This window comes from Alexandromys fortis, unplaced genomic scaffold, assembly GCF_014885135.2.
Source record: "Alexandromys fortis isolate MF-2015 unplaced genomic scaffold, M_Fortis_MF-2015_v1.1 scaffold_139, whole genome shotgun sequence".
Lineage (NCBI taxonomy): Eukaryota > Metazoa > Chordata > Mammalia > Rodentia > Cricetidae > Alexandromys > Alexandromys fortis.
In genome coordinates, this window is record NW_026068020.1 from 643504 (window position 1) to 666234 (window position 22731).

The window sequence follows — 22731 nt, forward strand, 5'->3', positions numbered from 1 at the left end:
TGTATTTTAAGAGGGGCGGGGGGCTAGTAGATTGTCTTGCAGATTGTGGTCTGGTACCCTCAAAACAAAAGTTCAAGAAAGTAGTAGTTGTTCAGTTTGTAGGTCTGAATGTCTCAGCAAGCCCAGACTGGCACAGAAGTCCTGGAGGATTCCTAGTTTTCAGTTCAAGTTAGAATCCCAAAGAAGTAGGTTCTAATACTGCCAAAGAAATGAATGTGTCAGCAGCAGGACAGATGAACTTGCTGTGAGAGTGACAACAAGCAGGCAAAAGCAGTTTCCTTCTTCCATCTCCTAGTGTGGGCAGCCACGCTAAGGGTGGGTCTTTCTGCTTCAAATAATCTGATTAGGAAATCCTTCACAAAGCCAGGCATGTTGGTGCACACCTTTAAACCCAACTCTCTGGAGAAGGAAGTGTCTGAGTTCTAGGTCAGCCTGCTCTACATTGTGAGTTCCAGGACAGCCAGGACTATGTCTCCTGTCTCAAAAAAGAAAAAGAAGAAGAAGATTCTTCACAGGAAGGCCCAACAGCTTAGGATTTCAGTTGCTTCCAGATGTAGTCAAATTGGCAAGCAAATTTAGCAGATTAGCATCACAAGCTCCTCCTGGGCTCTAAGTGAAAAGTACTCCAAAGATCCAAGCACTGGTTGGTTTCCTGTCATGGCTGTATTCTGTGCGGTGGCCTGTACAATCTTGAGTGGCTGCATGTCCTGTTCTGCACTGTCTCCATACTGCACAAAGGGTGCCAGATTTTTTTCCCCCACAGGCCACCTGGTTACCAATTCTTTTTTTTTTGGTTTTTCGAGACAGGGTTTCTCTGTAGCTTTGGAGCCTGTCCTGGCACTAGCTCTTGTAGACCAGGTTGGCCTCGAACTCACAGAGATCCGCCTGCCTCTGCCTCCCGAGTGCTGGGCTTAAAGGCGTGCGCCACCACCGCCCGGCTGATTACCAATTTCTTGATCACCGCTCCCTGCCACTCTTCTTTCCATGAGGGAGCAACACCATAAAAGTACCCATGCCTACAGGGTGTCCACCCACTAATGCAATGAGAGCTAGAAACAGTTCTTAGGCCAAGGGAAGAGGAGCCAATGGCCCTGCTGAAGTAAGAGACCCTGATAGGCTAGATGCTCAGGCGGGAGGCAGGGTTCTTGTTTACCTTTTGCAGTACAATGACAGGGATTTGATTGGTAGGGGCAAGCATTTTTCCCATTCTTTTTTGAGCATGTCTAAGAATCCTTACTTTCTTTGTGCCATGGCCTCTGTAGTTAGCAGGTTGCTACAGTCTTCTGAATTGATGACAGTATGTATTCACCTATAGTTTATCTATGTATCACAAATTCTGCCGTCTCTCTTCCTTACCTTCTGTATTTAACTATTTCTCATATGGACCTTGCATTTTCATGCCATATTTTGAATATTTCATGTCATATTTTGAATCTCCAATGTCTGTATAAAGATGCTGAGACCTTAGGTGTGCTATGAAGTACATTTCCATGTGGGTAGGTAATGCGTATCTTTGTGTCCTTCACTTTCCTCCCCATCTCTCTGCTCCCACACCAGCTTCTTATCTTTGTCATGTCACAGTGGTCTTTCCTACTCTAGATCTGGGCCTGCCATTGTGTTCCAGGCATACTCTTAATATGTTGTCTTGGTGGATGAACCCCTAAGGTAGAATTTCAGAATTCTTCCATGTCTAATAAAATGCCCAGCAGTTGTACAAACTCCTTCACTATTTCAGCTCTCTGGGGATATACTCAAAGAGCATTTATACTCAACAAGGTCACCTACTCCTCCTGAGTACTATGCACAGATCCAAGACTCATCTGTGAATCTTGTCCTTAAAAGGGAAGAGGAATTTTAGGATTTGGCAACCTGTCCTCCTCTAGCCACCTTAGATGAATGGACAGGTAGGCCAGGTGGCACCTTGGGAACCCTAGTCAGGGAGTGGTGGGCTGGTTCCTGGGTGTCCGTGGGTCTCCAGGACTCTGACCTCTGTCCTCCTCTGCCTGCAGCAGCAGCAGGAGATGCTGGCCATGAAGCACCAGCAGGAACTGCTGGAGCACCAGCGGAAACTGGAGCGGCACCGGCAGGAGCAGGAGCTGGAGAAGCAGCACCGTGAGCAGAAGCTGCAGCAGCTCAAGAACAAGGAGAAGGGCAAAGAGAGTGAGTGCTGGTGGGCACAGTGAGGACTCAGGGCGCCCCCACCTGACCACTGCCTCTGTTGCCTATGCTGCTGCCCCAGGCAGCTCTGGGGGGCTTGTCACCCCATGTAGGAGTCATCAGTGTCTTCCATGTCTTTTGGGTCACTCTCATTGGGCATAAAGGCAAACCAGTGACCTTGCTTTTGACTTTATCCAGGTGTCAGGAAGGACTCAGTATCAGCCTCAGTTCAGGGGCATTCTGGGGCTCCCATGTTGACTCAGGCATCTTGAGACTACTTGGCAGAACCTTTTGCAGATGCACAGAATATTAAAGCTGTAAATATTGCCTTCCGACTCTGAGGTCTTCCCTATGTTTTCTTTGGATACATTTTGTAAGTGTCCCTGAAATAGGTGTCAGCCTATAGGTGGACTTGTAGATGAGGGTACAATTCATGTGTGGCTGTCACGCCTGCCTCAACCAGCAAGTAAAACAACACTGGAGCTCTTCTTGCAGGCAGTTTATTCAGGACCTTGTTCTCTCTCTGTCTCTCTCTCTCTGTCTCTGTCTCTGTCTGTCTCTGTCTCTGTCTCTCTCTCTCTCTCTCTCTCTGTCTCTGTCTCTCTCTCTCTCTCTCTCTCTCTCTCTCTCTGTCTCTCTCTCTCTCTCTCTCTCCTGGGCAAACCTCTCCCAGCCCTTAAAAAGGCATGGGCTACCAACCCCGGATTGCCAGGTGGGCACTGCCCATAGGTCCACGCATATGCAAGCAGCTGATGATCATTGCGTGATAATAGGATGAGTCAGGCCTTAGCCACACCAGGAGCTGATTATCACAGAGAGCACTCGCTTTTGGGATCGCGAAGGGCGGGCGGGAGCCAGTACCATCAGGTGCAGCTCCATGCAGCTCTCTACAGTTCCCCCTTTTTGTTTTGTAAAGCAACAGGCAAGAGTAGAGGTCTGATCTCTGTTAAAAATGGAACATGTACTAGTGTCTGTCCAGGTGTCATCCACTCAGAGAACACTAGACCTGTCTGGTGTCTTTTTACAGAGGTGGAAGTTAGACACCAACCCACACGCAATCAGACTTGCTCTTCTTGAAGTCGACTTCTCTGACCTCAAGTGCAGTGCACAAGCCTCGCATCCTGTGCTCAAATATAAATAACCAAGCTTGAGGGGACTGTCCTGCTTCAATGGCCGTGAAGGCCTGAATGATCATAACTGCATTGCGATGCTGTGAAACCCTTATGTGACAAATGCACCATGGGCATACCAGGGAGGCAAGCACCATTAAGCCTGTTAGGGCTCCTATTCCTGCCCACTCCTTTAGATGACCCATGGCTGTAGTGATCCAGGAGGATAGTCCTTCGGCCAGGCTGGTATCCATACGTGTGGAATTTGCAGTCGCAATCGCCACTCGCAGCTTTTCCAGTTTTTTGAATTCATCAGGCCAATTACCTAAAAGATATCTAGACAATTCTCTAGACAAATTAGCTACATGAGTAAATTGACACGAGTCATCCTCGAATTCCCCAAGAATGCCCCCTTTATTGTGTTCAGGGGCAGATTATATAGAGATAGCCACGCCCCAGCCAAACCCACCAGAAACCATTCTTTGGCCATCAGGAACTCCTGAAGGTCTCATGCTCAGAGCAGCTGTAGGCACTCAGATCAGGGGATTAGCCTTGCCCCACAGCTGCATTGCATTCTCTGGCAGCCCTGTAGGGTCTGTGCTCCAGCTTATCTCAGCTCCAGTACTTGTTGTTGAGTCCAAACTGGTGCATAGAGAGCACTCGCTTTCGGGATCACAGAGGGTGGGAGCCAGCACCATCAGGTGCGGCTCCATGCAGCTCTCTACATGTGGCTTTGAGGCTCACTCTTCTCATAGTTTTGCTTATTGATACAGAGATTGATGTAGTTGACCACCCTAAGGAGTGCCCTATTTGACAATAGCCGAGAGGCCATTGATAATGCGTTATTGCTTAAATCTACCATGGAGACTGTATTAGTACTTCCAGTTGCAAGGATGGAAATACCATGACCAGAAACAACTAAAGGAAAAATGAGTTCATTTTGGTTTATGATTCCAGAGTCTGAGTCTGTTGTAGCAGGGAAGATTAGGGCAAGACAAAAGAAGCAGGAAGCAGGCTGATCATATTTCAACCACACATGGGAGAGAGGATGAGCAGGAAGTAGGATGAGGCTATAAACTCTCAGAGCTCACCTCCCCAGTGACATACTTCCTCTAGCAAAGCTGTACCTCCTAAAGGTTCCATAATGTCCATGTGCATCACCATACATGAGCCTATGGGGAGCAATTCTCATTCAAACAGCACATGGACAGACCCCCAAAATCCTTTATCTGCAAACACTGAAAATGACTAGCCATCTTTACAAATCATTGTAACAAATTTTTGTATGAATTTTAATCTCCATCTGTACCACATAACAAGATGCATATGCTTAAAACATTCTTGTAAAGTCTGTTATTTGACATTGTTTGAGAATCATTTTGGCATGTGATATACAAAGTTGCAGACAGATATGTCTGTGACAACAAGGAGTAACCTGGGAGCTGGCATACTAGCACCTAGGGACCATACACTCAGCAAAGAACCCAAGCAAAGGCAGTTGGACTGCCAGGCCTTTGGGCCTACCTGTCTTTAGCCTTTCCCGGCACTGCTGCGTCAGTCATCTTAATCCAGCTCAGTAGTCCCTTGGCATCTAGTGCTACTTTCCCCTGGCTGCCACTGAGGTGCAGTGTGAGCCTCTGACTGGCCTGGCAGAGCTCTCCTTCCAAGATGTGTTCAATCAGGTCCTTTGCCTGTGCTTCAGGGGAGAGAGCTCCCTTGGCCTTGGTGTGGAGCTACTTCTTATGTGTTGTGGAGCAGAGCTCCTTGTGAGTTGTGTGCATTGTCAACTCCTTTCTACCTTCCGAGTGCTGACTTTTTACTCATAATGGTGTTTGTTAAGCACAAGATTCTCAGTTCTAGCTTAGTCCAGTTCCTCAGTTTTCTTTGTATACTTTTACATTGTGTTTTAGAAACTATTCATTTCTCCTAACTCATTTTGCAGCATATTTGAGTAGTTTCCCACTTGGGTGGACATCCATTCTGCTGGAGCTGGTGTATGTGTGTTGCGTAGTTTAGGATGTGCATCTGGCCCCTCAGGTATCTCTGAGAACTGATGTCTGCACCCATGTGTTTCCATGCTTCCTGTTGGTGACATCAGTCCTTGTTGTCATTGCACCAGTACTTGTAGTTTTAGTCACCACAGCTTGGAAGTGAGCCTGAGCACTATGCTAATCTTCCTACTTTCCAATTTTTTTTTACTTAATTAACATTTTTTCATTTATTTTACATACTAACCACAGTATCCTCTCCCTCCTCTACTCCTATTCTGCCCCCCCACTCCAATCTTCCCCCCTCCCCATTCACCCACTCCTCTGCCAGGCCTCCCATGGGCTTGAACATAGCATAGCACAACAAGTTGAGGTAGAACCAAGTTCCCCCCGCTGTATAAAGGCTGGCCAGGGTAATCCAGCGTGGGGACTAGGTTCCCAAAAGCCAACTAAGCACCGGGGACAGGTCCTGCTCTCACTGCTAGGAGCCTTACAAACAGACCAAACTTCATAACTGTCACACACATGCAGAAGGGCTAGATCGGTCCCATGCAGACTCCCTAATTGTTGGTCCAGAGCCCATGTGCTCCCATGAGCTCAGGTCAGCTGTTTCTGTGAGTTCCTCCATCATGTCCTTGACCCTACTGGCTCATATAATGCCTTCTCCCTTTCTTCAGGAGGTTACCAAGAGCTTGGCCCAGTGCTTGGCTGTGGATCTCTGCATCTTCTTCCATCAGTTACTGAATAAAGGGCTCTCTGATGACAGTTAAGGTAGTTACCAATATGATTACAGTCGATGGCCAGTTCAGGCACCCTCTCCACTATTGATAGAAGTCTTAGCCGGGATCATCCTTGTGGATTTCTAGGAGTTTCCCTGGCGCCAGGTTTCTCCCTCACCCCAAAATGTGTCCCCCCCATCAAGATGCCTCTTTCCTTACACTCCCCCTCCATCCCATCCCGAACCTGCCTCCCATGCCCAGCTGTCCAACCCTCTCCCTCAAGTTCCCATCTCCCAGCCCCCCCTCCCACTTTCACCACCAGTTTACCTAGGAGATCTCTTCTATTTGCCCTTCCCAGAGAAATCCATGTATCCCTCTTTGGGCCCTCTGTGTCATCTAGCTTCTGTGAGGTTGTGAATTGTAGTTGGTTATCTTGTACTTTACTCATGTCCATTTATGAGTGAGTGCATACCATGTTTATCTTTCTGGGTCTGTGCTACCTCACTCAGAATGATTTATTTTTTTCTAATTCCATCCATTTGCCTGCAAATTTCATGAGGTCATTGATTTGTACAGCTCCGTTGAGTAAATGTACCACATTTTCCTTATCCATTCTTCGGTTGAAGGGCATCTGGTTGTTTCAAGGTTCTGGCTATTATGAATAATGGTGCTATGAACATACTTGAGCAAGTGTCCTTGTTATGTGATTGATCATGCTTTGGATATACACCCAAGATTTGTAAAGCCGAGTCTTGAGGTAGATTGATTCCCATTTTTCTGAGAAACTGACATACCGATTCCCAAAGTTTGCACTCCCACCAGCAGTGGTTTTGCACTCCCCTTAATCCACATCCTCTCCAACATTAGCTATCATCAGTATTTTTGATTTAACTGTTCTGACAGGTATAAGATGTTATCTCAGTTCCCTGATGACTAAGAATGTTTAACAATTTTTAAATGTATTTTGGCCATTTGAGATCCTTCTGTTGAGAATTCTGTTTAGATTTTTTATTTGGCTTAATTGGTATTTTGATGTCCAGTTTCTTGAGTTCTTTATATATTTTGAAGATCATCCCTCTATCAGATATGGGTTGGTGAAGACATTTTCCCATTCTATAGGCTGTCAGTTTGTCTTATTGACAATGTCCTTTGCCTTACAGAAGTTCAGTTTCAGGAGGTTCCATTTAAAAATTATTGTTCTCCGTGTCTGTGCAACTAGTGTTATATTCAGGAGTTAGTCTCCTGTGCCAATGCTTTCAAGGCTACTTCCCACTTTTTCTGTCAGGTTCAGTGTAACTGGATTTATGTTGATGTCTTTGATCTTACTGGTACTTGAGTTTTATGCAGGGTGATACGTTTGTATCGATTTGCATTCATCATGCAGATACCCAGGTATGCCAGCACTATTTGCTGAAGATGTTTTCTTTATTCCGTTGTGCAATTTTGGCTTCTTTGTCAAAAATCGGGCATTCACAAGCGTATGGATTTACATCAGGGTCTTCAGTTAGATTCCATTGATCCACGTGTCTGTTTTAATGCCAATACCAAGGTGGTTTTGTTATTATAGCTCTATAGTAGAACTTGACATCAGTGATGATGATGCTTCCAGAAGTTCCTTTATTGTACAGGATTGTTTTGGCTATCCTAGATCTTTTGTTTTTCCATATGAAGTTGAGTATTGTTCTTTTAAGCTTTCTGAAGAATTGTGTTCTGATTTTGATGGGAATTATGTTGAATCTATAGACAACTTTTGTTAAGTTTTCCATTTTTACTATGTTTATCCTATAAGCATAGGAGAGCTATCCATTTTCTGATGCCTTCTGTAATTTTTTTCTTCAAAGACTTAAAGTTCTTGTCATTTAGATCTTTCACTTGTTTGGTTAAAATTATCCCAAGATATTTTATATTATTTGTGGCTATTTTAAACGGTGGTATTTCTCTGATTTCTTTCAGCTTCTTTATCATTTGTATATAGGAAGGCTAATGAATTTTTTGAGTTGATCTTGTATCCTACTACATTACTAACGATATTTATCAACTGTAGGAGTTTCCGGGTAGAATTTTTGGGATCACTTATGTATCCAAGCATATCATCTGCAAATAGCAGAAGTTTGATTTTTTTTTCCCTTTCCAATTTGTATCCCCTTGATCTCCTTTTGTTGTCTTATTGCTCTAGCCAGAACTTCGAGTACTATGTTGAATGGATATGGAGAGAATGGACAGCCTTGTCTTGTTCCTGATTTTAGTGGAATTTCTTTGAATTTCTCTCCATTTAATTTGATATTGGCTGTTGATTTGCTGTATTTGCTTTTATTATGTTTCGATATATTCCTTGTATCCCTAATCCCTCCAAGACCTTTATCATGAAAGGGTGTTAGATTTTGTTGAATGCTTTTTCAGCATCTAATGAGATGATCATATTGTTTTTTTCTTTCAGTTTATTTATATGGTAGATCACATTGATTTTCATGTGTTGAGCCATCCCTGCATCTCTGGGATGAAGCCAACTTGTTCCATGGTGGATGATTTTTTTTTTTTTTATGTGTTCTTGGATTCAATTTGCCAGTATTTTATTGGGTGTTTTTGCATCAATGTTCATGAGGGAGAATGGTTTGTAATTCTCTTTCTTGGTTGAGTCTTTGTGTGGTTTCGGTATCGGGGTAACTGTAGCTTCATAAAAAGAATTTGGTAATGTTCCTTCTGTTTCTATTGTGTGGAACAATTTGAGGAGCATTGGTATTAGCTCTTATTTGAACATCTGAAACCATCTGGCCCTGGCTTTTTTTGATTAGAAGACTTTTAATGACTGCTGCTATTCCCTTAGGGATTTATTTAAATTAAGTTTATTTAAATTGTTTATCTGGTCTTGATTCTATTTTGGTAGGTGGTTCCTTTCTGGAAAATTGTCCATTTCTTTTAGATTTTCCAATTTTGTGGAGTTTGGGTTTTTGAAGTATGACCTAATGAGCCTCTGGATTTCCTTAGTGTCTGTTGTTATGTTCCCCTTTTCATTTCTGTTTTGTTGATTTGGATATTCTCTCTCTGCCTTTTGGTTAGTTTGGATAGGGTTTATTTATCATGTTGATTTTCTCAAAGAGCCAATTCTTTGTTTCTGATACTTTGTGTTGTTCTCTTTGTTTCTATTTTGTTTATTTTAGCCCTGAGTTTGATTTTTTTTTCATGCTGTACTCCTCCTGGATGAATCTGCTTCTTTTTGTTTTAGAGCTTTTAGTCTGCTGTTAGATCGCTAGTGTGAGATTTCTCCAAGTTGTTTATGTGTGCTCTTAGTGCTACGAACCTTCCTCTTAGCACTGCTTTCATAGTGTCCCATGAGTTTGGGTATGTTGTGCATTCGTTTTCATTGAAATCCAGGAAGTCTTTAATTTCTTTCTTTATTTCTTCCTTGACCCAGTGGTAATTCAGTTGACAGTTGTTCAGTTTCCATGAGAGTAGGCTTTCTGTAGTTTGTGTTGTTGATTTCTAACTTTAACCCATTGGAAATATGATAAGATACAGGGGGTCATTCCAATTTCTGTGTGTGTGTGTGTGTGTGCGTGCATGCACGCATGTCTAGTGTGTCTATTGATATTTGCTTTGTGACTGAGAATGCGGTCAGTTTTAGAGAAGGTTCCAGGAGGTACCTTTGTGTTTGGGCTAAATGTTCTATAGATATCTGTTAAGTTTATTTGAGTCATAACATCTGTTAGTTCCCTTATTTCTCTGTTAAGTTTCTGTTTGGTGACCTGTCCATTGGTATGAGTGGGGTGTTGGAAGTCTCTCACTATTAATGTGTTGGGTTTGATGTGTGATTTAAGCTTTAGTAATGTTTCGTTTAAAAATGTCGGTGCCCTTATATTTGGGGTATAAATGTTCAGAATTGAAACCTCATTTTGATAGATTTTTCCTTCAATGAATATAAGATGTCCTTCTCCATCTCTTTTGATTAATTTTAGTTTGAAGTCTATTTTGTTAGACATTAGGATAGCTACAACAGCTTGCTTCTTAGATCTATTTGGTTGGAAAATCTTTTCCTAACCCTTTACTCTGAGGTACTACCTTTCTTTGAATTTGAGGTGTGTTTCTTGTATGCAGCAAATGGATGGATCCTGCTTTTATATCAATTCTGTTACCCTTTGTCTTTTTATAAGCAAATTGAGTCCATTGATATTAAGAGTTATTAATGACCAGTTATTTTTGATTCCTATTTTTTGTTTGTTTTGGTGGTGGTCATGGGGGTAGCGTGTGTGTGTATGTGTTTCCCTTTGGGTTTTGCTGTTGTGAGAGGACTGTCCACAGGTAGGGGTGGGCATCGGAGTGGTTCTTGTGGGAATCAAGCTCAGTGGTTGGTAGCATTTGTTGTGTGGTCTGCCCACAAGTCTCTCATCTGCTGGCTAGCTGCTGGGGTCTGCACCAGAGCAGTGGGGTTGCACCACCAACTTTCCTGCTCTTGACACTTAGTGTTTTCACTGAAAAGTCTTGAAATTGGTTATTGCCATCCATACATGTCTTGGGTTTGCCTGATACTTGGACTGACTCTTTATCCTGGAAGTGAGATGTGATATTTTATAGCATTGATTATTCCTAACCTCTCAGTATTCTTTGGGCCTTTTAACTTTTTTCTTAGCAAAACATTAGGATTGTATTGAGGAGACTTGCGTGCAGTTTAGCAGGCATATTTCAGGCCATCTGATTGGTTTAACACTATTATGTATAGATTGGTTTGACAATTTTGAAAGGCAGTTAGCAACCTGCTGACTCTTGATTGTGTGCCCAGCAACCATGCTAAACTCATGTTCTAATTATCAGCAGGGTAGTTCAGGTTTTCAGCCTATAGAAGTATCCATAAATACTGACAGTTTTGTTTCTTCCCTCCTGATCACAATGCCCTTGTGTCTTTTTCATCTTTTCCTTGACTGACCTAGCTAGGATTCCATTAGAATGATGGGTTAAAGATGGCAGTTTGGCTTCCTTTCGTTGGTGCAGGCCACATTTTCCAGAGGGATTAATCATTACCTATTTGTTTTACCAAGTTACCCTCCTTTGCTAGTTTGTTATAACTTTGAATATGTATGGGTATTGATTTTCATTTCAGCACTTTTTGGAGGTAATCATATGATTTTTTTCTAACATATTTAGTTAATGTGGTAAATATCTATTTGAATAGAAATTCTATCTGACATTTATAATAAATAACCTCTCTCACCTTGACCATACAGAATTATATACACTTGGTTGGCTCATATTTTGTATATCTGCAACTATATTTGCAAGAGATATTGGCGAGTGTTTTCTTTCTTGAAATGCCTTGCTAGGCTTGGCATTATGACAGTGCTGCCCTTGGGCTAAGCATCCTTTTCTCTTTGTTCAGTAGGAACTGTGGTGCTTTCCCATTTTACATCCTTAATATTGAATGTTTGCACCGTCTCTTATTGATGGTTGTTTGGTTCCATTAATTTTCTACTTTAGTCTCTCCAGAGGCTTTTTTAATCGGTTATATTAGTCTATTTAGGAATCTAGTTTTGGCTTTATAGAAAGTCTTATGAATGTATTTCTATTTCATTTTTTCTACTAACCTTATTCTTTCCCTGATTTCTGTTTTCTTTGGGTTTGTGACTTTCTTGCTTTGTGAGTTACATATCTAAATGAATGATTCCGACCTTCTCTTCTGAAATCTGAATGTAAAGCTATAAATTTTCCTCTAAGAACAACAGTATCTGTATTCAGTAAGTTTTCATATATAGTCTAACATTTGTCTTTAAGTGAGTTTTTCATTTATATTTGATAGAACTACTGATATATTTGTACTTAAGTATGTCAGTATACTTTACAAACTCTAATTATTAACCTCTTTTTGTTCCATTTTCTTACTCTAGATTTAATGATGTAGTTTTCTTTTCCACCAACTTGGAAACTATTATTCTGCCATTCCTTTACTGATCACAGTTATGGGTATCATAGCTGACTTGACTCCATCAAATCTAATCTCACTTAAATTCAAGAGTGTTACTGATTCAGTTAGGATTCACAGTTCTATTTTCAGGTTGGATGCATGTCCACATGTGGACATTCACCTGGGATGATTTTCTGTAAGTTTCTTTAATGGAATCTAGTGGTGATGAATTTTTGTCTAAAATGTTATTTTCCTAATCCTGGAAGGTTAATTTTACTGCGTATATATTACTAGGTTTTTATTTATTTTCTCTTAGCACTCTGAAGATCTTATTCCCTTTAAAAATTGCTATAATTCCTGTTGTTCCTTGCTAAGAGGTAGTCTTTTTGTCTGGCTACTTTTTTGTTTGTTTTTATTGAGCTATATATTTTCTCCACTCCCGTACCTTCTTCCTCCCTCCTTTTCTGCCCTCTAGCATGGTCCCCATGCTCCCAATTTACTCAGGCAATCTTGTCTTTTTCTACTTTCCATGTACATTAGATCCATGTATGTCTCTCTAGATTCTCTGTAGTTGTGAATTATAGCATAATTTTTCTTTGCTTTATGTCTAAAAACCACTTATGAGTGAGTACCTATGATATTTGTGTTTCAGGGTCTGGATTACCTCACTTAATATGAAGTTTTCTAGATCCATCCATTTGCCTGCAAATTTCAAGATGTCAATAGTTTCTTTTTTACTGCTATGTAGTACTCCATTGTGTGAATATACCACATTTTTTTTATTTTATTTTTTATTTATTTATTAATTATTTATTAAAGATTTCTGCCTCCTCCCCGCCACCGCCTCCCGTTTCCTTTCCCCTCCCCTGATCAAGTCCCCCTCCCTCGTCAGCCCAAAGAGCAATCAGGGTTCCCTGCCCTGTGGGAAGTCCAAGGACCACCCACCTCCATCCAGGTCTAGTAAGGTGAGCATCCAAACTGCCTAGGCTCCACAAAGCCAGTACGTGCAGTAGGATCAGAAACCCATTTTCTTTATCCATTCTTCGGTTGAGGGGCATTTAGGTTATCTGGCTACTTTTAAGACTCTCTCTTCAGCCAGACAATGGTGGCACACACCTTTAATCCCAGCACTCAGGAGGCGGAGGCAGAGGCAGCAACAGGTGGCTCACTGTGAGTTCAGGGCCAGCCTGGGCTACAAAGCAAGTTTGAAAACAGCCATGACTGTTATACAGAGAAACCCTGTCTCAAAAACCAAAAAATAAAAAGAGTCCCTTTTGTTTGTAGTATTTCTCAGATATACTTTTAAACTGCAGTTTTCTTTGTTTTCCTTGGTATTCATAGTCTTATATCTATGATTTAATCTTTTTATAAAATCTTAGAATTGACTAGTCTCATCTTTTATCCCAGAAAAAAATACTGCCCTTTCGCTCACTCAGTGAACCTGAGACTTTAGTTTCACACATTAGCCATTTTCTATGACCCCTATGTTTTTTCAGTTTGCTTCCTTTTGATAATTTATTCTAGTCAGATAACCACTGTACTAATTTGAAATTTCCCTGCGACATAAGCTACTGTTAAACTCACCTCATGGATTTTAATTTGCTAGATAGCTAGTTTCTATGGGATTTCTGCCGTCCAGTTATTTTAGTGTAGCCCCTCTGGCTGGGTCTTCGTCCCTGTTGCGCTTGCTCCTCCCTTCTCACACCCCCTCCCATTGCCAGAGTGTCTCATCCTAGTGTTGGTCTATGAATGAGAAGCTGAGATATGGTTCAGAATCAGTGACACACAGGCTTAGAGACTGGGTTTCCTCTTTGCTTTGTGCAGTTACCCAGATGCATTAAAACATTTTAATCATCTTGGTGCATGGTTCTAAGCTGATCAGAGGTGAGTTTCAGGCCTACTTAAACATAGAAGGTGTACTCTCTGGGGCCTGCTTCAGAGCCTGTGAGGCTTCCTGGGTCCATCCTTCTCATTGCAGTCCAGATTTTGTTGCCCTGGCCCCTTGGGCCACCCGTTCTCTGATCCATGGATACCTGAAGAGAAACCATTGGCCAAGGTGGCCCATCCACTGGCTCTCTCTCTCTAGTTTAACCCTGAATCCCAGATCCCCCAGTGTCCCTGGGCTGCCAGCAGAGACTGTAGAAGCCTGCAAGTCTCCTGACCATTCCTAGTAGGTTTGACCTGATTAACCTGTTCAGATCCCCGAAGTAGTGGTCCTTATATAGTCTGGTGTCCTCACCTCTCTGTACTCTTCCTTCCCTTTATTCTTTTTGTGATCTGCATCTTGTCTGCATTGAAGGAACATATTTAGGCTTGGGGGTTTGCCTTAGTGTAAGCTTTAGGTAGCATAATTGACATCTTGCCTTTAATGAATCCTCATTAGATTAGAAGTATTTACAAATAGGACTTTCCTAAAACAAGGTTCTTATGTTTTAAAAGGAACTAAATGACTGTCAAATAAATTTAATCCACTTGAATTCACTTTCAAACTTATCTTTAGTGTAAAGATTGTTATTATGTCAAATTAATTCTAAATTTAGATAGAGAAGTATTCTAATATGCCAGTGTAATTTTGTATATTTTTAAAATTAATGGTTTCAAAACATATATTTTAAGTTCATTGCTAATTTACTCTCTTGTCAGTTTACTTCTCTATTTCATGATTTCTAAATTCTAAGAAATTGTTTTGTGTACAAAATTAACATTTAGAATCATCAGTAATGTGATGTTCCACTCTTGAAATATGAACATATTTAATCTTCTTCACTTTAGCTGATAGAATTTCAAGGTAGTTTCCTTGCCACTCTTTGGAAGGAAGTGCTAAACCTTAATAATGTACCCAGACACTGTCATATCTCACTCAGTTGTGCCCTTAGGGAGCAAATTCTTTAAAGCAACTAAAGGCCTTTCTGAGGTGAAGTGCAGACCTCTTGGGAACTAACTGTAGCACGTGCAGATTTGGCCTCTGTAGTTGACTGTTTTGACACTTGTCACTTTCAGGGCAGCCACTCTAAGTGAATTGACCTGCAGTGAATCTGAGGCCAGTAATCTCATTTTTAGACTCCTTAGCAGCTCTCAAGCGCAGCCAGTGCTGAATGCTGAGGTCTAGACAATCCTTACGGCTCCAAGGAAGGCGGTTCGTGGCCTGCCTAGCGCTCTTCTTGGAGGGCTGCCTTCTGCTGGGAAATGATCACCTTGTCCTCATAGGAGTCTGTGAGGAACTTGGCTGTGTGCATGTAGGGTGGTACTGCCCTACAGAGTACATGCACACATCCCAGTGCCACTGGCACAATGCCTAGGCTGGACTCATCCCAGCTCTGGGACTGGCCACTCTCCCTCGTTCATGGTTCATGTGTGCCTCAGTGTGTATCCTATTTACTAGGTTTGCTGCTGTTGTTTTTGGAGTAGGGGAAATAGTGGTTATTTATTAAAAGATTACAGTTCAAATTTTTAACATTAACCAGTCAATCTGTGCTACAACCAACCAACAAATAACAATTTTTCTAGTTGCTGAAAAGCAACTCAGTCTAAATTGCTTTCTCAGAGCTTACGAAAATGGTCCAATAAAAATATTATCTCAAGGCTCATAGAATACGACTTCAGAAAACATCTCAGGTTTGTTTATGAGTCGGAAACGATTTCTGTGCTGTGTGCTAAGCCCCGCCCTTTGTTGACCTGGTTTTGGAATGTTCTCAGCTGCACTCCAGTCCCATCACAGGCAGCAGCCATGGTTTTCACTTTGTGGATTTGGGTGGTCAGGTTTTATTATTAATAATAAACTGCACAGTTGAGTTTTTTGGCAAGCTTGCATAGGCTTCGAAGCCCTAAGAATGCTGTTCTGTGGGGAGAAAGCAGCCAACAGACCAACACTGGGAGATGCTCTTATGTCGGGCCTAGGCAGCTCAGCCATGAAGGAGATTCTTGTTTATGCCATCACATGCAAATGGCAGGAGGCACCTTCAGTTTCTAAACGTTTGAAAAACCAGTGCAAAGTGTTGATTATCTCCTTTCTTAAGGTTTTGTTTAACTGACTTTATTCATTATTTAATGAATCTTGTATACATTTTTAAACATTTTCAGTGTTAAACATTAATTCTTAATCGTTCTTCAGTTTACTTATTGGTAAGAAATAATGAATTTCCTTTCACTGACAGTGAGTTCATAAGAGTACATGCATTTTCCCTCTCAGTAACAACAGCACTACCTTTGTCAGCCATGTTCCCATTTGGAGACACTTGGGAATCTGAAGTATATGCTAGCCATTTAGTTCCAAGCACTGGGCAAAGTGCAGATAGCATGGCATCATGATGTGCCTTTGGCTGCAAGTGATGCCAGGCTGGGTGGTACTCAGTGACAGAGCACTCGGCCTGTTGTTCACCATGCCTTGCCTGGACTCATCTTCAGCACTGCATTAGAGAGACACAGATACAAGTCTAGGGTCTGAGGTCGGTCACCCAATCCTAAGGGTGATCCTTTGTCCTATTTGTGAATCCATGCCTTCCCCTCAGGCATAGGAAAGATGAGAAAGAGTATCAGGTAGAAGCCAAGTTGTACCTGCATGCCAGGCTGGTCAACACTATGCCCAGCTTGCTGGGTCTCCTGCCCTCCCATGGGCCTACCCACATACCCCATCACCATCCAGGTCTGCTATTTCTTTGCTCTTTCTACATGGATTGACTGCTTACTCAGACCTCACCTTGGTGCCTGCTGGTATGTGAATAGTGCTGTCACCACTGGTTGGGACAGTGCTGACACATCTCAGGAGCTCTGAAAATCTGTCCTGTGGATAAGTGATAATCAGTATGGATATAGTTAAAAGAATAGGAATACAATTGTTATTCATTATTATGTTTTTGATTCTAGTACTTTTCCTCTATTAGAGAAATATGTGGAAAGAGAGCTTGAGCCAGCAGTAATGAAACAGAGTAGGCTGAACAAAACTTTACTTTTGAATTCTCTTGTGGAACCCAAGAATCAAGAGGATTCCTTCTGAACTTCAGAAATTGTGCCTCTGCGGTTGCTTTGATGGTGTCTTCCGCAGGACAAGTCAGTGCTGAACCTTGAACCCTGAAAACTTTAGCCTCGCCACCTGGCTGCTGTCCCGCATCACCATTCACCCAAGTGACGCTATGGAGTCAGGGTGAAGATGTGGCCCACAAGGCTCAGCCCAGGACCAGCTCTGTGAGCTCTCTTGGATTCAGTAACTGCTATAGAGTCTCCCATTTTGTGAGGAGAGGTGCTAGCAGGTGGTGGTTTGTGGAAAGTTACAGGCCTTTCTCATCCTGCATACCAAAAACCCATGCTTACCTATGTAACTTCCTGTCCCTCGTCCTTCTGGGCATGGAAAGAGAGAGGTGACCCTCTATGTCTCTATTGTTAATTTCACCACTGATGTCATCACCATCATCTGGTCGGTCAACAGCATCCTCCGTAGTAGTAGTAGTAGTAGTAGTAGTAGTAGTAGTAGTAGTAGTAGTAGTAGTAGTAATAATAATAATAATAATAATAATAATAATAATAATAATAAAAATATCATTGTAATGGTGAAAGTGATTATTTCATTTTTCATATGTTTAGCAGTGATATTAAGTTTGCTTTATATCTGGGCTTGCATTTCTCTTTTAAGTAGCTCTTCTGTGGACTTGTTCTCTGCCCCCACCATGCCACAGGGCACTTCCTTTATTGGTAATTGTAAAGATACTTAGTGTGTTTACAAGCATTATCCTTTTCTTGGTTTCTATTGCTCATGTTTCTGTTCAGTGTTAACCTGTTGCTTTCAGGAGTATCACGTGTTGAGCAAACATTTCCACAAGCACAGGATCCTTCCAAGTCCATGCATTGAGAGACAGACTAGAATGCAGGTGACCAAGATTTAAGTATGGTGGTTTCCCTTGAGAGGGTCTGCAGAGTCTCCCACCCTCCATGTCCGTAGAACAGTGCATCAGTCTGAGCAGTTGGTCTGCTGTGCAGGACCAGAGAGTGCGCACCCAGCAATAACCCTGCCTTGGGCAGATGTTGAATTGAAGGTCAGAAGGAGATACTTTCTTAGTGATAGTAGCCACTTAGAGTTCCTGTGCTGAAATGGTACTAGAGCCTACAGAGTAAACCAGGAAAATGATCTTGCAGTTTTCTTTAACACAGCTTTCAGCAACAATCATCATACCACAAGAAAGCCCTGGGATACACAACTTCCACCTGAGTGAAATGGCAGTACTGCTTGCCAAAAGAGTGTGTAGCACCGGGCAGAGGGGGACAGGGCTGCACTGGATGGTAACAAAGCCATATTCATCATATATGTAGACACTATCCACCAGCTTTCCAGTAGAACAGACCTTGTCCCTCTGCGTGACCATGTATGAAATTCTGTTTGCATGGAACTCTGTTTTAGAGTTTGCTGCTTGTTCAGAAGAGAGACTGGAACCACCATGCTTCTAGCACTTGGCTCTGAAACTTAATGCAGGGATATGCAAACTCCCTGCAGATATAAGTTGTGTTTGCTCACAGAAGCCTTTCCCTTGCTGAAGTCTGTGTTTCAGTAGACTGCAGTCATACAGTATTTGGAGACAAGACCTCCCCTTAAAGTTCCTGGCCTTAGGAGAGCCCTGCAGAGGGAGCTCACTCCTCCTGCCTTGTACCTTGCACTCCCTGCTCCATATTGCTCCCCTCCTCCTCACTCTGATATTCCTCCCAGGTGCTGTAGCAAGCACTGAGGTGAAAATGAAGCTGCAGGAGTTTGTTCTCAACAAGAAGAAGGCACTGGCTCACCGGAACCTGAACCACTGCATTTCCAGTGATCCCCGCTACTGGTATGGGTAAGTGACCTGGGCCTCCTCTTTGGGTGCTTTGCATACTCAGCTCTGTGGACAGATTTGAGAGGACCCAGTTTTTCAAAGACCTTCTAATGTAGGGGTGGTAGAGATGCTGAACCCCCAAAGCTCTATAACCGGATTTGAAGGGAGGAGGTCTGGGGATAGTGTGTGTTACTATCCAGATGAGGGGTTATAGCCAGATGAGGGGTGGATATCTTCAGAGTACCAAGTCACTATTCTTAAACACTATAGGAACCACTTGCAGAGGACTTCTGTCCTAATTATCCACTGTTGCTTACTCAACTCTAATCTAATGCTTAATCAGAGTCTGAAAGCACTTTGGCATTAGCACAGCAAAGAAACCACTGAAATGGATGGTCCGTGGTTAGGGCAATAGTTTTATATTGTGTGTGTTTGTGGGGGTTAGGGGATGAGAGGCGTGTGGAATTGTCCAGAGCAAAGAGAAAAAGAAGAAAACTGGACAGGGAAGCAAGAATGAAGAGGTTAGGGGGTGAAACATTGCATTATATAGAGAAGGAGAAGGCGTGGGGGAGGTGAGAAGGGCCAGGAGGCTAGAGTGAACTTTGAAATGCATAACAAATATCAAATATGAATAGGGACTAAAGGAGTCTGGAGGCTGGCAGGGCCTTTGATATGCAATAGCAGGCAAATGTCAATGGACAGCCCTATGTCTCCTTTTCCAGAGTCAAAGGAAGATAATGGAAATGACTCTTTTTGTAGGCAGAAACCCTTTTCACAGGTTCCTAAGGAATGCTGCTGTAGGCTTTTAGCAGTCCTTCTATATAGTCCAACTTGAGCTGAGCCTATACTGTCATTTTTGAACATATACAATGCCTGTTGGGGAGCTTGAGTTTTCTTCTTCTTTTCTTTCTTTTTTTTTTTTTTTTTTTTTTTTTTTTTTTTTTTTTTTTTTTTTTTTTTGAGGCTGAGTTTCACTGTGTCCTGGAGTTTCACTGGCTGTCCTGGAACTCACTTTGTAGACCAGACTGGCCTCAAACTCACGGAGATTCTCCTGCCTCTGCCTCCTGAGTTCTGGGATTAAAGGTGTGCACTACCATGGCCTGGCCTGACAACATCTTTATGAGTAGTTACTGAGTCCTTGGGAAAGTTGGAGAGAATTTGGAAGAGCTATCAGCCTGGGCCAGAGCTTACATAGTGAGCAAACCAAAGCAGGATCTTGTCTGTGCCAAGAGATACAAGCAGCTAACTTGTCCAGGGTAAACAAGGCTTGAGCGTGGGCCGTTTGTGGTGTAGTATAGAGCCCACTGAGGAGACTTGGCCAGTTCTCACACGAAACACATGGCTAATTTGAAATTATGTTATGTTGCTCTTAAGGGTCATTTCATTGCTAGAAAGACGCAATAGGATAGTTTTCCTAAATCAAAATGTAGTCATTAATTTCATTCAAGGGAAAAAATAGCTTCCTAGTTTCAAAATGGCCTACTGTTTCCACTAAAACCCCACTGATGCCACTGAAATGGTCCATTTATTTGTATAGATGACTTCCGTTACCACGACATAACCTGGGGAGGTGCATTTGTACAGTGAGGTTCTTCATTGTCTTTTACTTGCTTTGTGGCTGCATACACTGCAAATCAACTAAAGTACACTACTGGTCTTCATGCAGCTTAGAAGAGGGTGAGGCAGGTGGCTCATGAGGAGTAGTGATGGGTGGTCATGTGGCGGGGCAGGTGAAGAGCCAGAGAGAACCTTAGCCTGTGGTGTGGTCTGCAGCCTCTGCTGCAGAGGTCAGCCGGGGCTTCTGCCATGCAGAGGCTCCATTGTCCTACAAGAATGGTCCGGGAGTTGCAGCCAACGATAGCAGTTGGGTTGGTGATTTGGAGGTGGACACGAGGATGCAAGCTGGAGAGGGCAGCAGGACTAGACTGGGTATAGGAGAGATAGCGGGACTTGGAAAAGGAGAACTGCTTAGGGCAGGTTTGGTGCCAACTTGTTAAAAGATTGTCTTCACACCAGGGAGCAGGGGGATCACCTTCAGAGAAGAAGATGAACAGTCCAGTTTAGGACCTAGGTAGTTTGGGGGGGGGGGGCTGTTACAAGAAATACAGGGTTTCAAGTGGCACCTTTGCAGGAAGTGGGATTTGTGAGTGGAGTTACAGCTCTTGGGGGGCAGTCACAGTTGTATAAACAGATGGGACTGCTGAAGCAGAAAGGGATTGGGAGAAAGGCCAACAGGAACAGGGGCTGTGGAGGAGCCAGCAGGTACCCTGCTACAGGTGAGACTTTATGGGGGAGGGGATTAGGTACATACTGAGAGACTGAAGGAATAGTACCTAGAGGAGAGGGGAGAGGAGGAGGTCTTTTCCTAGAACTTTGTCCTGTACAGGTTGCTCCAGGGAGATCCTAACCTGCATAAGGCCCTCTTCCTTGAAACAGTTTGGAAGTAAGCTGACTAGAAAGGGCAGACCCTGATATCAGACACACCATTCAGGAATTCAGTTTGATTTTATTGCGTTTGATGAACGTGCAAGGATCCTGACCAACCCTCATGTGCAGTGGCTAACCAATTGCAAGACATGATGGCAGAACACAGTCTTCAAGAGAAAGAGTCAAACTACTACTCAGCTTCACACATCATGTGGTGATTGCCGGTAAGAGCCGACAGCCAGTGAGGTCTGAGCATGCGGGCCAAGCCAACAAAACTTAGAAGGAAACATGTTGAGAGGGGTTTCTTTCCAGCAATGAAATTACCCTTAAGAGCTGAAGTGTAAGAGCTGGCGAAGTCTCTTCATCAGTGTCACGAGCTGTGAGCCCGTTACTAGAAACAGTCAGACACCATCAGCATTTAAAACAGCTCTTTGAAAGGCACCTTTCAAGAAAGCACATGAGCAGTAGACTAGAAGGACATGCTTCAATGCATCTGTAAAGTGCGTGTGAAGCTGCTGCAACTTCTCGTGTGTGTGCTAAAGATGTGAACAGGTGTGCCACAAGATAAGCTGTGCGAGTTGCCATCTAAGTGAGATGCGGCTTCTCACCTACAGGGCTAGCTAAACTTTAACCGGGGGTGGCAAAGTAGGGATGACTATTCCTGCACAGTTGGCTGGGGGGAAATTAAGTGGTGCAATACCATTAGAAATGGTTTAGAAGGTCTTCAAATGGTACTACAGCCCAGCAGTGTGCTTTCTAGTATTTGCCCAGGGATTCAAGTACACACCCAAGCTTAATCTCTGTGCTCCTAGCAGCTGAAACAGAAGTGACCCTCAGGACCGTAGGAGGTGAGTGGCTTGATAGGTTGGATCACCGTGCACTGCAATTGTGCAGCAGTGTGGAGACCTTACACGCAGTGTCCTTCCTTAAGCAGGGCAAACACATAGCCACCCCTTACCACTCTAGTCATATAAAACTGAACTCAGCAAAACAGTATTGAGAATCACCAACAAAGGGACAAAGGGGACAGTCTGGAATTGGGATTGTTCAAAGTCTGTTTGGTGGTGATAATCCATGTAGGGACGTGAGTGTCCATAATTTGAGCCTTAAAACTTCTGAGCCCCCATAGTGCAATGTGTCATGTGTTAGCTCCCAGGCCTGTAAAATTTAGTCTTGCAAAAAATACAGACCACAGGATTCCCATGAATAAACTTCATGTTAATTATATGTTAAAATAGTATTTTTATATCTCAGGTTAAGTAGAATACTAAAGTTAATTTCACCCATTTTTTTCTCATTTTTATGTAGCTACTAGAAAATGTAAATTACATGTGTAGCTCACACATTTCTGTTGGACTGTGTTGTTTCACTTGATTAACGAGTTTAGTTTAATCACTGGTATAAATCTGATGTAATGGGAAAGGCCAGTTGTTGATAGAATTTAAATGCTTGATTTTGTGTTATTTTATACCACATTCAAGGTAGCATTTAGAAAGAAAGCAATACTATTTGTTTTTTTATCTACAGTAATATGAGAACTGCCTTTAGTTTTATTCTGTTTATTTATTGTTTTTTCTTTCTTTTTGGGGGGGGGGTGCTACTGGGAATTGAACCCCAGGCCTCACACATGCTAGGCAGGTACTTTTCCAT

The 22731-nt window shown here is 42.7% G+C and overlaps 1 protein-coding gene across 11 annotated transcripts in view; it reads left to right on the top strand.

Annotated features, from left to right (window-relative positions):
• Nucleotides 1–22731, top strand: part of Hdac4 (histone deacetylase 4) — a 260113-nt gene that overhangs the window by 172185 nt on the left and 65197 nt on the right. For 9 of the 11 annotated variants that reach the window (XM_050163036.1, XM_050163037.1, XM_050163040.1 and 6 more), the window contains 2 exons: nucleotides 2010–2160; nucleotides 18555–18675. In XM_050163036.1, coding sequence (XP_050018993.1) covers nucleotides 2010–2160; nucleotides 18555–18675 — 272 coding nt within the window. The remainder of the gene's footprint in view (nucleotides 1–2009; nucleotides 2161–18554; nucleotides 18676–22731) is intronic. The other 2 variants (XM_050163038.1, XM_050163043.1) reach the window with 1 other exon arrangement.